This window comes from Rhinolophus hipposideros (assembly GCF_964194185.1).
Source record: "Rhinolophus hipposideros genome assembly, chromosome: 23".
In the NCBI taxonomy this organism is placed as follows: Eukaryota; Metazoa; Chordata; class Mammalia; order Chiroptera; family Rhinolophidae; genus Rhinolophus; species Rhinolophus hipposideros.
This window is the reverse complement of record NC_138069.1, coordinates 30,772,034-30,788,003: the sequence shown is the minus strand read 5'-3', so window position 1 is coordinate 30,788,003 and position 15,970 is coordinate 30,772,034. Positions and strand designations below refer to the sequence as shown.

The 15,970-nt window shown below is 43.0% G+C and overlaps 1 protein-coding gene across 1 annotated transcript in view; it reads left to right on the top strand.

The window, feature by feature from the left end:
• The window catches only part of ATP10B (ATPase phospholipid transporting 10B (putative)), a 155,632-nt gene that overhangs the window by 125,364 nt on the left and 14,298 nt on the right, over nucleotides 1–15,970 (top strand). The window contains exons 16-21 of the mRNA XM_081035315.1: nucleotides 1,539–1,723; nucleotides 4,038–4,359; nucleotides 7,091–7,167; nucleotides 8,464–8,589; nucleotides 13,891–14,091; nucleotides 15,240–15,320. Coding sequence (XP_080891441.1) covers nucleotides 1,539–1,723; nucleotides 4,038–4,359; nucleotides 7,091–7,167; nucleotides 8,464–8,589; nucleotides 13,891–14,091; nucleotides 15,240–15,320 — 992 coding nt within the window. The remainder of the gene's footprint in view (nucleotides 1–1,538; nucleotides 1,724–4,037; nucleotides 4,360–7,090; nucleotides 7,168–8,463; nucleotides 8,590–13,890; nucleotides 14,092–15,239; nucleotides 15,321–15,970) is intronic.

The window sequence follows — 15,970 nt, the reverse complement described above, 5'->3', positions numbered from 1 at the left end:
TTGTATATAAAGCTAGCAGCATGATTTGGTAAGATGGGTGACGAGAGTTTTGCTCCCCACCTCCTCCAGCCTTTTGTTTCCTGTGTTTTGACTGGGGGGCCTTTTCCAGCTGCCTCACAGGCCTCCTTGAAAGCTGGCCACGGGAACTCACGTTAACAGGAACCAGAGGACAGCTAGACCAGACAGCTCTATCCCACCACACCAGGCCACCATAATGTCATCCCATTAGGGCACTGACCCGGTCCTTGCCCCCTGAGGTTTCCTTTGTTTGGGGGAGCACTGGTCTCGGGGTGAGAAGTGCTCCTCAGCTGGTCCTGCGAGAAAGAGAACACACTTGTCAGGACCTGTCAGCTTCCTTGGCTGGGAAACGCTTTCACAGCCTTCCTGTTTCATTTTCTCTTTCACACAAATAAATGTGTTTTGCCTCCTCTCCCCCTTCACTCTGCCTCCCTGTAATATAAATCAGCTTCAGAGTTTCACCCTCCAGGCTAACCCTTGGAGCGAAAGATGAGGCTCGAACCATCGCTCTTCCTGGGGTTGTTTACCTGCATGTTTGGGCCTCAAATAGAAAACAGGCACATTTCAGGATAGTGAGGTGGTTTTTCTTCCTTCAGGGTGGCTTGGGAAGGAGAGGGCTGGGGGAAAAGGTTTTCATCTTGCCACCAAGAAACTGCCATGCCATTACAAAGCTGCCCTGCATTCACGCTCGGTCCCTCAACGTAAAATGACCTTTTCACCATGCATCCCGAGTAACTGCTTTGCCAACCTGTTGTCATTCGGAATTATTAAAAGAAATGAAATGCCTTGCCCCTGCCCAGAATGAAACGGGTAGCCATTCGTCTGTGATCTGAAGTGAATCTCAATTTCAGTGCTGGTTTCTTTTTGCTTAATCGCTGAGCGCCTATTCAATATTTGGGTATGTATTCATCAGGGTTGGTGCAAAGCTTGAGGTGATTCAAAAATTATGGAATCTGCATGTTTCATTGCTTCCAACCGTGGTGTCCAAAACCTGAGTCTCTGTTAATTCTGCTGTGATCAGTTGCAGAGCAAAGATTTCAGTCTCTCCACTCCCATTTCCTCTATGCCGTCAGCTCTCCTGCTCAGCCTCCAACTGTTAGTCCTGAATTCATCCTCCTTCCTCCAAACTTTAGTCCTTTCTCTAGAATGATCTTCTTAAAAGTCAAAACTGATCCTGTCACTCTCCAGCCTAAGTCCCTGTAATAGCTTTCTTGGCTGTCACATGAATCCCTTCGCGCCCTGACCAGGCTCTGTGAGATGTTCTCCTGGTATATGTTCACGTGACACCCTGGGCTTCTCTCCTCGCACAGCTCAGTTATAAATCCTCATTCAACAGGCCTTTAGCCCTGAGAGGGTAGGGGCCAGCTCTGTTTATTCCCCTGCTGTATCCTGGGTGCTTTCCACAGCCTAGAACATGGAAGATACTTCATAATCTTTGCCTGGCTTGATAGGGCTTTGGGGAAATTAAGCAGCTACTTTTTCATGATAAATGGGATCTCTGGTGTCCTTGATCACTCCAGGAGCCACTGGGATCGAAGACCGGCTACAGGAAGGAGTTCCAGACACAGTCGCTGCTCTGCGGGAAGCTGGGATCCAGCTCTGGGTCTTGACTGGAGATAAGCAGGAGACAGCAGTCAATATCGCCTATTCCTGCAGACTGTTACATCAGACCGACACTGTTTACTCTATTAACACAGAAAGTCAGGTGAGGCCAAAGTTTCTGGGCCCATGCAGAGTACCTCCTAGGCCAGCAGGAAACAGACTAAGGGTGGGATTGGGGTATGCGGGGAAGCACCCCTACCCCAAATCTCAGAGCTCAGAGGGCCCTGGCAGTCATCCTCTACCTCATCCCAACATATGGTTGACCAGTATATTTACATTATGTCCAGCATATTAGAAAGCGTTGCCTCTCCCGAATTCCACCTTAGGCCCAGTCTCCGCATTCTACAGATGAGGAAACTGAAGACCACTGAGGCTAAGTCACCTGGCCAGGGTCACCCATGTAGTTTATGATTGACTGAGTCTAGAATGCTATTCTCCCACAGGCTAGTACTGTTTGCCATACTGTTTGCTCACAGAACCTCAATTGTTGGTTTATTATACTTTAGATTAACTCATCCATTGAAAACGCCCTGATTCAATTGAAACTATTCTGAGTTTAAAATTCCAGCTCCAATTAGTAAGTCAAATTGGTTTGTCACAGAATGAAAGCTGAAAGGAATGACACATGAGACTAGTACATTTTGATGGGATGGGAGAGAGAAAGAGATAAGCAAAGTTCTAAAACGGTGGTGTTTCAGCCCAAATAGGTTGTGGATGACAGGGAGCAAGGTTTAGAGAAAAGACTGTGTACAGTCTGAAGAAATGTATTCAAAGTTGTAACAATTTTATATTTAGAAGGAAAAATCTGTTTTCACAATGCAAACTGCAGAAAGTAAACTACCACCGGCTTCTTGGCTGATGAATATGGGAAGTGGGCATTGAGTTGTATGCTGCAATCATCAGAAAAGATTGGATTATAGGTGGAGTGTTAACATGGAAAGCACTGTGTTATAGGGGTGGAGACCTAGAGCATGCCATGGGGAGAAGGATGGAGAAGAGGAAGTTGGGAAAGGGAGAGACAGGCACTGAAGAAGAGGCTGAGGGGTGATAGAATCTCACACTTTCGATTTTGCCTGAGGCTGATCTTGACTCAGAATAAAAGTTTCCCAAGTTTAAAGTTAGTTTTTATTCCATGAAGAATCCATATACACATATTAAAAAAAAAAAAAAAAAGGTAGTATATACTATGGAAAGTGCCTGAGGCCCTTCACATGAATTGGAAAAAGCATTCACTTTCTTGTCAGGTACACAGATTATGCTATGATTAGATTAAACCTCGATGAATTTTCAAAATGAAAATAATCTCAGGGAAATATATGACGTTAATATTACACTTAGGAGAGAAAGTAATTTGCATTTTGCTTGAGTGCTTGATCTCTGTAATAGTGTTGATGTCTGCCTGCCCCGCTGACAAAGGAAATTTTGTTTGCAATGATCATTTCCCTCCAGGTGATTCCAAAAGAAGGATCTTGCAAACCTGAGTCAGCCAGTCTGAGGGGCAGGCGGGGTGGAGTGGGTTTCTGTAGGTTGTTAAATGCAATGCATTCCTGTAGGAAGCTGAAAATGCTTGCTCATTAATTAGTCAAAGTTCCTAAGGAACAGTGGGCCACACTCCATGGTGAGTTCAGTCACTGTCAACTGTTTTAAAGCTATCCAAGACATTCCAATGGATGTTAGGACCTGGGCCCACTGAAGTGGTAAGATGAGTCGTCTTCATCCTCTGGTCTGGGGAAAAGGTGTAGGTACCTAGATATGTTAAGACAGAAACTGGGGAAATCCGTTCTAACTCTCAGATTTATTTAAACCTCAGTTTAATGTACTTACATATTCGGTGGAGATTTCTTCCATGGGTTTTAATCTGCCTAATTCATTATAAATTTATTTAGGGCTACTGTTTCCTTGTTGTGCATCTTAAAGCTATAAACAGGTTAAAGGACATATCTAGACCTCAGGGTGTGTATCTGTAAGATGAAAGAATTACTAACCCATCATTGGAAGTGGTAATGTCAAGAAATATTCTGAGGAACAGAGAAGAACTGAAATGACTTGTAAGAAATAGAACATGTTATACCAGCATGACATGTTGTTACTTACCATCAGATTAGTGTTACGTATTCTCTTTTACCATCCCCGTATTAGTCCCTATGTTGCTGAGCAATTTCCATTCCCGTTCCCAACCAGTCCCTCCTCTTCGGGCCATTAATTTGATTCCAAATTAATATTGCTTTGATGCTGTTTGAAATACTACAGAGAAATGTAAAATAAGAGAATGATTCCTAGATAATCATTCCTAGGTGGGTAGAGTTTTGTGGTGGGTATAGTTTTATAACTGTTTTGCTAAGTACACAAGGAGATTGCCAACCTACATTTCCAACATTGCCTACTAATACCAAATTTATTATTCTGACTCTTTTTAGGAAACCTGTGAATCTATCCTCAACTCTGTATTGGAAGAGGTAAAGCAATGTCATGGACCACGGAAGCCAGACCGCAAGTTCTTTGGGTTCCGCCTACCTTCTGAGACACCTCCCCCCACCTCAGGAGCTACAGTGCCAGAAGTTGGATTGGTCATTGATGGGAAGACACTGAACGCCATTTTCCAGGGAAAGCTGGAGAAGACATTTCTGGAGTTGACTCAGTACTGCCGGTCTGTCCTGTGCTGCCGCTCCACCCCCCTCCAGAAGAAGATGATAGTCAAGCTGGTGCGAGACAAGTTGAGCGTCATGACCCTTTCCATAGGTACCTATCATTCTGAGATGTGGGTGGCGGCTTGGCAAGGCTGATTCAACAAGAGGCCTGGATCAGAGGTGGGGGAATCAGGTATCAAAGTCAAGCTGCTGAGGCTGAGGATCACTGTCTTAGAGGTAGAGAGTTCACAGTGACAACCAAGATGAAGGAGATGAAGCAGAAGCTAAGCAGAGTGGGAGAGTGAATCAAAGCTCTCAGGATTAGCAGGTCAGCTAAGGAAAAACAGGACTTAGAAGGAGGGCAAAGCCAAGAGGGACCTCAAATTCAGAACACCCAGGTAGCTCAATAACATACACTCAGCCAATTCAATTCTGGAACATAAACCATTTCTACTGCCCCTTCAGTACGTAACACATGGCATAATACTGAACCTCAGATGTTTGTGAATTTGATATTCTGCTGAGTGTTGATGGCAGGTGGGGAGATTTTACAAACTGGACCTGTCCCGTATTTAATTTTGTGTGTTCTTTCCTAAACAGAAGGCCCAGCACAAAGCATGCTTTCAATTAAGTGCTGGCTTGTGGCTTGATGAAGAATTCTTCATAGGAAACTACATTTTAATCATGGATGAGGCAGATAAATGAAAACTGTACTTGTTACAAACCTTCCAGGAACAACCAAACATGATTTACAAAAATCTTCACGATCTGGTCTCCATTAACTCTCCAGCCATTTTTCTCACCACAGCCACCTTCCTTCCTCTCCCCAACAGTCAGCACTCCACGTTCCAACCAAATGAAACTACTTCCTGTGCTCCATGAGTTTTGTCCTATATCTCTCATTTCCAAGCCTTTGCACCAGCTGCTTCCTCTGTAAAACCCTCCTTCTTCCACTCTTACCTAACATTCCTTTTCGCTGGGAGCTCCCACAGCACACAGCCTTCATAACTGCAAAATACTATCATGCTTTCTATGGCCTGCTCAGGAAACCATTAGTTCTTTGTGTAGAGGGACAATGTCAGTCTTATTCACCATTTCATTCTACAATCAGCACATACCAAGAATATAGTAACGACTGCATTCATCTGGGGACATTCTTACAGATAGTTCCTGGTTCTCTTCCTCTATACAGACATGGAAAGAAGATATTTTCTTTCCTAGAATTCCAAATAAGAGGCTTATTATACATTGTTTTTTTCTCCTGGTCTTCAGGTAAAAGCAGTTTAAAAAGAGGGGGGTTGGGGAATGGGGATAGATAGAATACAGGCAGCAGAGTTTTAGGGACTGCATTCTAATTTCATTCCCCTGAATTGTCCTCTTCAAAACTTCAGACACACATGCGTCAATAGACCAGGATTGATTCCCTGAGGTAAGAGATTGACTTCACTCCTATAGGAACAGAAACAAAACCAGCAGGGCGAGAAATAGCATGATTGTACACCTCTACTCCTACTGGTCTGCTAACAGAAGAGGTTAATGGGTGGATTTGTTCTGCCCTGCGGAAGATTAAAAGTATGCATTGCTCTGTTATCAAGAAAAAAATCATTATGAGAATAATGGCTACTTCTAATGACAAAATTTTTAAGATCAATCAATTTTGTTGCCAAATAATTAGAGGAAAAAAATTATCTTCCCCCAATTCCATATTTTCTACAACGCCTAATAGAAATGTAATTGCAGATTAGTATGAGAGCCTTCTGGTAAAAGAGGTGAGGTCAGGAGATGAAGGCAATACCGTCTACAAACCATGGTCCACAGGCGGAATCCAGCCCACTACGTGTTTTTATAGGGATGCTGAGAATGGTTTTTATTTTTCTAAATGTAAGGACAGTTGCTCAGTTTTGCTACTTGGCTCACAAAGCCTAAAATATTTACAATTTGGCCCTTTACAGAAAAAGTTTGCTCAACTCTAGCCTCAAAGATAAAGCGTTAGGAAGAGCCAGTTTTGTGGGAAAGGCCTTGCTGTAGAGAGCTGTGCCATCCAAAACAGGTGCTACCTAACTATATGTGGCTATTTAAGTTTACAATCAAAATCGAATTTCCCTAGCCACGTTTCAATAGTCAGATGTGGCTAGTGGGTTCCATACTGGACAGTAAAGACATAGGACATCTCCATCATTACAGAAAAATCTGTTTGACAGTGCTGGCCCTCACTTCCTGTTTTCTGAATTAGTTCATTGGATGGGAACTCAGTGTGACTAAGTTGAGCTCAACCAAACGATTAGTCAATCCCCGTTTTCTATATTCAGAAACTAAACTGAATGTCATCCCTGTCCGTGGACATCACTGACGATCTCTGATGGTCAGTAGTTTATGTTAAACTGAGTTGGGGAAGGTATTCGAGCCTTGGGATCAGATCTCAGTTCCAATTTTCCTGGGTCCCTTCACTAGTTGGATTACTCTGGCCGAATCCTATATTGCTCACATTTTCCATTTGCTCCTCAGTAAACTCCATTGTAGCATTTGTGAAAGCTTTTTGTGTAAACTGTAAAGCACTGCTCAAGCCTCACTTATTCACCATTGTATTCCCAATACCTAGCATTGTGCTTAGTATTTGCTGAATGATAAAGAAAAAGTAGGGCTTCTTGTTGAAAGAAGAAAAGACATCTCTCAAGCCAAAGACTGTAGCAATTCACTTTTCCTGTAACACTATTCAGAGCAATGTTAAAAGATTCAATTATGTATAAATAGGACACTTTAGAACCACTGGTATAAAACCCTTCTCAGGGTCCCACAGCAGTTGGACCAGGAATAAAGATACCTCATGACCTCTCTTCTTTCAGGTGATGGAGCAAATGACGTAAGCATGATTCAAGCTGCTGATATTGGGATTGGAATATCTGGACAGGAAGGCATGCAGGTACTGTTCCCTTCAACTGTCATTTTTCTTCCTTACTCTCCTCTATCCTTATTGGAGAGTGAAGGCATTCCTCTCAGCGTTAGGGGAAATTCTCCCTGAGAGCTTTGCAGAATTATCATCTGAAAGTCAGGGGGCTTCCCATCTATACATACATAACACCCATTACCACCTCTCTGCAGCTCTGTCCTTCAAAACACAGGGAGACCAAAGGATGCCGGCCTTTTACAAACAGCTGGTGATACCCGTATTCTAACGCCACATAGTACCCAACCATTCAGGGAAGTCTAAGCCTTCCTCTGATTCCATGCTTTCCTCCCTAGAACCTTCACCCACATCCAAAGTTACAATGTCCTCCATTAGCAGTGCCAGAAATAAGGACACTTGAAAACATTTCTCAATTGCCTTGTTAGTCTGGATGTTTAGATTGACCTATAAATTGCTTGGTACACTTCAATAGTGTACCTAATTTATTGAAAATCCAGCTTGGAACAAGCATACCAACTTGAGCTGCTAAGGCTTCCTATTAAAACAGACCCTACGTGTGTCTTTGAACCATTAACAACTGTATTCCCACCACCAGTGCACACAGTAGGCATTGTCTGAATTTGTTGGTGAGGGTGAAAAACACTGCGACCTTTTGAGTACCTAGTTTATGCCGGCATTCTATTAGGTGCTTCACATTTATGATCCCAATTAATTTTGACAATCACCAAAACCCTGTGTATTAGGGATTGTTATTCCATTGTTTTCAGATGAGGAAACTGAGGCTGAGAGAGGTTAAACAGCCTGACCAGGATTCATACCAGGGTTTATAACCAGGATTGTCCAAACCTCATGCTCTTAACAGTTCTAGGAACTGTGTCTTGTTCTGAGTAATCCCAAGGGCAGAAGACACATTCCAGCTGAGAGTGGAGCTAATGGCCTGCCTCAGGTGGTGGCCAAAGGGGTTCAGAGGTTTAAAGATTACTTGCCTGGAAGCCCCTACTCTCTGGTTAATCATTGAATCCTTAGCATGGTGCCTGCCACAGACTGGGCTATGATAAATGCTTATTGGATAAATGATGAACAGCCAAAGGAGACCACTGGCCCCTTTTGACCTCCGCTTAATGGAATCTAGTGAGGTTTGGATTTCCCGGAGGAAAGGGTGGGGTGTCAGTATCCAAAGAGCCCCATCATTACAAAGGGCTTTCAGACCCTACCAGCTGTGGCTCCAGAACAAAGCACCGCCCTCAAGGGAGCCTCCTTGGTGCACTGGCAGCCATGGGTGGACACTGATGCCTGGGTTCTGCCTCTCAGGCCGTCATGTCCAGCGACTTCGCCATCTCCCGCTTCAGACACCTCCAGAAGTTGCTGCTCGTGCACGGCCACTGGTGTTACACGCGGCTGGCCAGGATGGTGGTGTACTACTTCTACAAGAATGTGGTGAGCAGCCTATGGGGACCCCACCCTGGGTCTTGGAAGTCTGTGAGGGACCAGCTCTGCCCAGTGGTAGACAGACAAAGCATCTCGGCATGAGGGAAGGAGTCAGGCTGACCCAGATTTTGAATCCCGACACTGCCCCTTACTAGCTCTGTGACCTTGGGCACGACAATGCACTTCTCTGGGCCTCAATTTCTTCCTTGATAAAATGGGGTGAATACCATCTATTTTGTGACGTCATTGTGAGGATTGGTGATCCTGTATGAAAAGCACCTGGCACCTGGGAGGCAGCATGAGTAGTTACAAATATGGACTCTGGAGTCACACATATTTGGTTCAAGTTTAGGCTCCTGTATTTGTAATGGCCCCATACCCTAGTTCCGCCGTCTGTAAAATGGGGCCGGTAACAGTGCCTTTGTCATGTATTGCCTATGAAGGTTAAATGAGAGCTCGTATAGAAATTGATTGACACATTGTCATTGCCCTCATAAAGTTAGCCATTACTTTTTTTTCATTGTACTGCTGTTGTTACTCTTAGAGGGACTCCATAAAAGAGATTTATTTTCTGACTGCAAAGGAGGCGTTGAAGAACTAGTGTGACTTTTCTCTTAGATTCCCTCCCCAGAGAGTGCCACCTGAATGCAAGAGTCATACCCTATCCCTTGGGAGAATAAAGGTAAATGTTTAGGACAGTCTTTGGCTTCTACCTGAGACCCTACATATCATTTCCCACAGGGAGTTCATAGAGGTCAGGACACTGAAGGAAATTCCTATTGGCAAAAATGTTTAGAGGAGAGGGAGGTCATCTGGGTTTTAGTCTTGCCTAACTCTAGCATGCTGTGTGAACTTGGACGAGTCAATTAACCTCTCTGAGCCTTGGTCCTCTCACCAATAATATGAGGAGACTCTGACTCTCTGTCCCTAGAACTATGATCAAGAGGCTTTAGTTTCAGAGCTCTGGAATGCAAGTAGCCCTATACAAACACAATCATGTGAAGATATTGTTTCTCCTAAAAAAATATGTTGGTTTCTGTCTTGTGATGAGGGTCCAAAGCAGGCCCACACCAGCTGAGGTATTAAAACTTCAGGGGCTCTTGTTTGAAAAGCCTTGATTAGTGGTAGGTACGGGAAGCAGTTAGTAGCATTGCTGTGCTAAGGGGGCAAACAAGGGCCTGGGCTTTTCATTACCGAGTTCAAGGACTTTTGATTTTTGAATAATCCCCAAAAGTCTCCAAATAGAACCCATTCCAATTTGCATAGGGAAAAAGGAAGGATTAATACCAGTGATGGAAGAGAGACACATGAGCCAAGTGGCTGCTAAAAAGTATATGATTTTGCCTCTTGCCCCATTCTCCCAGGCCTGCTTTCAGGTACTGTCAGTTATCCTCTCAGGAGTGACCATTTTTGTGCAAATATATATATATATATAGCATATATATATATATAGTGTGTGTGTGTGAGTATATGTGTATATATACATATACACATATATACATATATATACATATATACATATATATACATATACATATATGTATATGTGTACCTGTACATGTATATATATGTAAATACATATGTATGTGTATATGTATATATATGTATATATATGTATATATGTGCATATACGTATATGTATATATACACACATATACATGTATATAGAAACAGCATGGCAAAAAACGTTAATTGGATACGCTGAATGGTAATATTTCAGCACGTCTGTGCAAAGCCACTCACTTTGACTTGAAATCATTCTCAGCATGAAAGATTATTAGAATTCAAAATGCCCCTGTTTATTTATTGATTTTTTTTTTGGGGGGGGGGGCTTCCAAAGGATTCATTCTTTTGCACAAGTACTTCTCTGCATTAAATTTGTGAAAAGGAAAGGAAACGTTTTCAGCCAGCCATGCTTTCAAAGCCCAAATGACATTTATTTCCAGCCCAATGCCATGCTCAGAATTGTGACACTAACGCCACATTATCTTCCTATTGCAATTAGAGGGGGGAGAACTTCCACATTCGAAACCAATGTCAGAGGGCATTAACACCCTGCCTGCTCTGAAATGGGAGCGATGAATTTATTACTGCACTGGGAGCTTCTTGGGAGGCCAAGCAGGTGCCCAATCTCACCGATGCCACCCCCGGGTTCAGTATATTCTCTCCAAGGTGGCAAGACTCCAGCCAGGCAGAGGAAGTGGAAATAAGTAACAGGGCCTCGGAGGAGGAAAGCACTCCTTCATGTTAACACTCCAGCATGAGTGTGAGGAGAACAGAACCACCGAATGGTTGTTCAAATCATTACTGGCCATCTACTGTGTCAGGTGCCTTACCAGGCACTAGCTGTACAGACAGAGGCGGTCCCTGCACTTAGGAGGCTTACAGCCTACATTGGGGTTCAGCAAACGTACTCTGCAAAGGGCCAGAGAACAAATGTTGTCAGCTGTGGGGGCCATCCAGCCTCTGTCGCACCTACTCAGCTCCTCTGTGGCGACAGGAAAGCAGGTATAGACAAGATGCAAATGAATTGATGTGGCTCTGTCTCAGTGCTCACGGCTGGCTTGGGCCTGCAGGATGTACATTGTCATCTCCTGGTCTCACTAAATCTTGCTTCTCAAACTATGGGCTTTGGACAGGCAGCATTAGCATCACTTGGGCACTTGTTACCCCAGACTTGCTAACCCAGAATCTGCATTTTTTAATAAAATCCCCATGGTTCCTGTGAGTCTTAAAGATGAACAAGCGCTAGCATAGAGGAAAAGAAGTTAATTTTAAAACTATCTCCCTAGGGGGAAGGCAGGGTGCTATGGACCTATCGTCAGGAGACTCTGAACCTAATCAACAAAGAGGAAAATAACATTTCACGTGCTCGCTTCGGCAGCACATATACTGAAATTGGAACATTTCACTTATCACATGAAAGATGGTAGAGGTAACTGAGTTAACCCGTTTCCCTACTAAGGAGAGGCTTGACAACCTGAGTCCTTACAGGAAATGTTTCAGGCAGTTTATTTATAATTTTATAGCATGGTATCTAATTCCAAAACAGAAGTGTAACTTACAGTAAAAATATGAACGGCAATAGGGATGCTGTAAAAGAAATACAAGCGTATAGAGCAGGAACCACAGAAAGGAGAGTTAATTGCACCAGGACCCTGGGATAAGACACTAAGTATTAAATATCTGGTTCAAGCAAGCAAAGCAGTTCTCCAGGAAAAAGACTCTCCCTTTGCTCTAAATTCAGAGATCCATTTGTCAAGCAAACTTTAGAAAAAGGCCACACAGAAACCTTCAGGAACTTGTCTTCCATGGCATTTTTGTAGGAAATGAAAATTAACTTCCACAGGCTCACGCTTTTCTTCTAACGAACCTTAATAAAAATCAATACAAAATCATAATTCAGTAAGGACCTCTCTACGGGAAACCGGGCCAAAGATATTCAAGCACATAGCATTTTTTTGCTTTAACTAGGGCTTAGTGTGTGGTGTAGGGCAAGGCGCTCGGGGAAATGATCGTTCTCCGACTCCCAGCTCACCAGAGTTCTCCATGCCACCCTGAGTTCTGTACTTTTTCCTTGGTACTTAGTCCTGCCTGGCACTGTTTGGCAAAGCATTACCAACAGTGACATCCACCACCATCTATAGTGACGCTACCATGTAGCAGACACTGTACTAAGAACTTTGTACAGACATGTATAAGCAGGAGAGTAAGTGGAGTATAGGGGTTCAGAGCATATATGTTAGAGCCAGACTGGGTTCCCATCCCAGCCCGGCTCTTCTACGCGATAGCACTGTGGCCCTAAGTAACTTCCTTATGCTATCTCTCATCTGTAAAGTGGGGCTACTCTCCAACTCACAGGGTTGTTGTGTGTGTAAATGAGTTAAGATGTATGAGGTGCTTAGAACAGTACCCCGTGCGTAGGAAATGCTTAATTTGTCCAGATTACACTAGATGATGGGACGATGACGATGACAATAGCAGGTGCTAACAGCCTTGTGGAAACAGATCTCTTTCAGAGCCAGGAAACTTCCCACTAGTCATCTGGGGAGAAAAGCCAAAGGATGGAGCTCCTTGGCTGGAAGAATCTCAGTCAGCATTGTTACTGCATAATCCAAAGATGGGCCGGAGAAGGCTCGGGGTGGTAGAAGAACTTTGGAAAGTCAGGTGCTCGTTGTACCACTTTCTGGCTCTGAACTTGGGCAAGGGGTCACTGAGTATCTTAGAGCCTCAGATTCCCCTTCTGTAGTAATATTGTTAACATATAACATATTAATGTAATAAATATAATAGAATTACATTATTAATAATAACAATCTTGCAAGGTTGTTGGGACCAATTATAATGTATATCCCATACCTGGCACAAATAGGAGCTCAAATAACAATTATTGGTGTTACTAATAGTCATAATAGTAACAGGTTGTTATTATTACAAGGAGAAAGCCTCTTCAAAGTAGTAACACTGACCTAGCAGTTAGGGAATGAGAATTTTAGCTTGAACACAAACTTGCTGAATGGCTTCTAACTATACCCTTCACCTCGTGTGCCTCAACCACACAGAGTGGAGACATTCTAGTCCTAACTCCAGGACCAGCTGCTTACGTGACTTTGGTCAAGTCACCAAACCACACCACTATACAGTAAACAGTAATAATGACCCAGCCCATCTCAGGTGGGGCAGTCTTGAGTGGGAAATTGCTTTAGAAAGCATAAAAAACCAGTTAGGCAGAAGACGTTCTTATTCACCCTTCTGAGTTCCATGACCATTAAGTAAGTATGAGATAAACCTTCTCGTAAGGTCATCTTGCCGCCTCTGGTCCAGTCTTTCCATCATCCCTTCCTCAAGGTCATCTCTTTCTCTTATCATACCGCTACTACTAACTGCTGCCTTTCAGAATCATATGCCATAATCTATGTACCACCATTCCCATCTGAGAGATGGCAAGATGATGTTCAGAAAGGTTAAGCAATTTGCTCAAGGTCACACAGCTGGTAAGCAACACACTGGGGAGTGAAAACAAGTCCTCTCTGCCTCCAAAACCTGTGCCCTTAACCACCATAGTATACTTATTCTAACAAGGTTCTGAAGAACGTTTAATAACAGTAGTAGTAACAGTAGTAATAGCATCAAGAGCTGCTGCTCGATTGGAGTCGAGTTATCTCCAATCCTTACCACACTTCATACGTCACAAACGAGGAAACTGAAGCTCCAAGGCAGTGTGGTAACATGTAAGAGGCTCAGCAGCAGCTGATGAGCAGCTGGCTGCCTGTGGGTCCCCACTCTCAAGGCCATACTCTCTGCCTGCAGTGCTATGTCAACCTGCTGTTCTGGTACCAGTTCCTGTGCGGGTTTTCTGGCTCCACCATGATCGACTACTGGCAGATGATATTCTTCAATCTCTTCTTCACTTCCTTGCCTCCTCTCGTCTTTGGTGTTCTCGATAAAGACATCTCTGCGGAAACACTCCTGACATTGCCTGAGCTGTACAAGAGCGGCCAGAACTCCGAGGTAAGGGGCCCAGGCGGGCAGAGGGAGATCACCTTGGCTTCTCCCTGATCTCCAACTCCTCCCTGGAGGTGTCAGAGAATATACATCTTCTTTATCCAGTCGTCTATCAATGGACACTTAGGTTGCTTCCATATCTTGGTGATTCTAAATAATGCTGCAATGGACATAGGGGTGCACATATTTTTTTTAATTACTGTTTTGGATTTCTTCCGATAAATATTCAGAAGTGGAGTTACTGGGTCATGTGGTAGTTCTATTTTAAATTTTTTGAGGAAACTTCGTATTGTTTTCCATAGTGGCTGCACCAGTTTGCAATCACCCCAGCAGTGTGCGAGGGTTCCCTTTCCTCCACATCCTCACCAATACTTGTTTATTGATTTATTGATGTGGTTTGAATTTGCATTTCCCTGATGATTAATCATATTGGACATCTTTTCATGTCTGTTGGCCGTCTCGATGCCTTCATGAGAGAAATGTCTATTCAGGTCCTCTGCTCATTTTTTCAATTGGATTGGTTTTGGGGGTTTTTTAAATTTTATTTTAAGTTATATGAGTTATTTATAAATTTTGGATACCAATCCCTTATTGGATGTATCATTTGCAGATAGCTTCTCCCATTCAGTAGGTTGTATTTCCATTTTGTTGATGGTTTCCTTCACTGTACAAAACCTTTTTAGTTTGATGTAGTCCACTTGTTTATTTTTTCTTTTGTTTCCCATGCTCAAGGAGATATATCCAAAAAGATATTGCTAAGAGCAATGTCAGAGAATTTACTGCCTATATTTTCTTCTATGAGTTTTATGGTTTCAGGTCTAACATTTCAGTCTTTAATCCATTTTCAGTTTCTTTTTGTACCAAGTTTAGATAATGAACTTAGATAATAATTAATGATGAGCACTTACTAGGTAATAAAACACAATCACATTCAGACTTTTTGAAACCCAAGGAGATAATTGGTGGTGTGTTCACTCACTTTTGGTGGAAGGAGAATTAATTTTCAAAGCAGTTTAGTGACTTTCACAGGTCACACAGTTAGTGGCAGAGCTGGGACTTGAGTTCAGGTCTGTCACCTCCAGGTCCATGCAAAAAGAACAGTGTTAATTCTTGATTTTGGTGGTGGTAACTGTTGATGTATTCTTTCTCGGCAGTGCTATAACCTGTTGACTTTCTGGGTTTCCATGGTGGATGCATTTTACCAGAGCCTCATCTGTTTCTTTATCCCTTACCTGGTAAGTCATGTAGTCCATTCTAACCATACAAGTCGCAGGGTGGAACTGGTCCTATTTATATGAAATCCTAGACTAGTAGTGTCTTTCTGTGTACTTCAGACCAGAGGCTCCAAACAAGTGGCATGCAGACTACATCCAACCCAGAGTATTTGAAAAGTCAGAATGCTTTACCCAAACATTTTAATTTCTGCCAGCTTTTGAAAACTTAAAAGCTATCATTATGATGTGTATCATTTTTCCCTCATGGCAAACATCCCAAGTTGTCTCACACCCCGCTTAGATGGGGTGCATAGTCTCCAGTGTACCATAGTCCCCACCACCCCCTTTTGTCTTATACCTGGCCTTCTTTACTCATGTACTGTTTCCTGCTTGTGCACTGAAGGTATTCACATTTACAACCCTTGATTTATATTTAGATTTGTGCTTCCAAGGTCAAGGCAGCAAGTCTAATAATAAGGAATACTATATTATCTGCAATAAAAGCAAGACTGTAGATAAGAAGAATGACAACCCCATTTCCATCTGGTTCCCCAGTTTAGAGTGAGAATTTAGAAAGTGAAGGATATCTGTATTCCTCCTGGATAAGGAACCAGGATGTGAGATCATTTCTGCCAAGTAAACAGTAATGTCTATCCAGCCTCTGGGCTCAC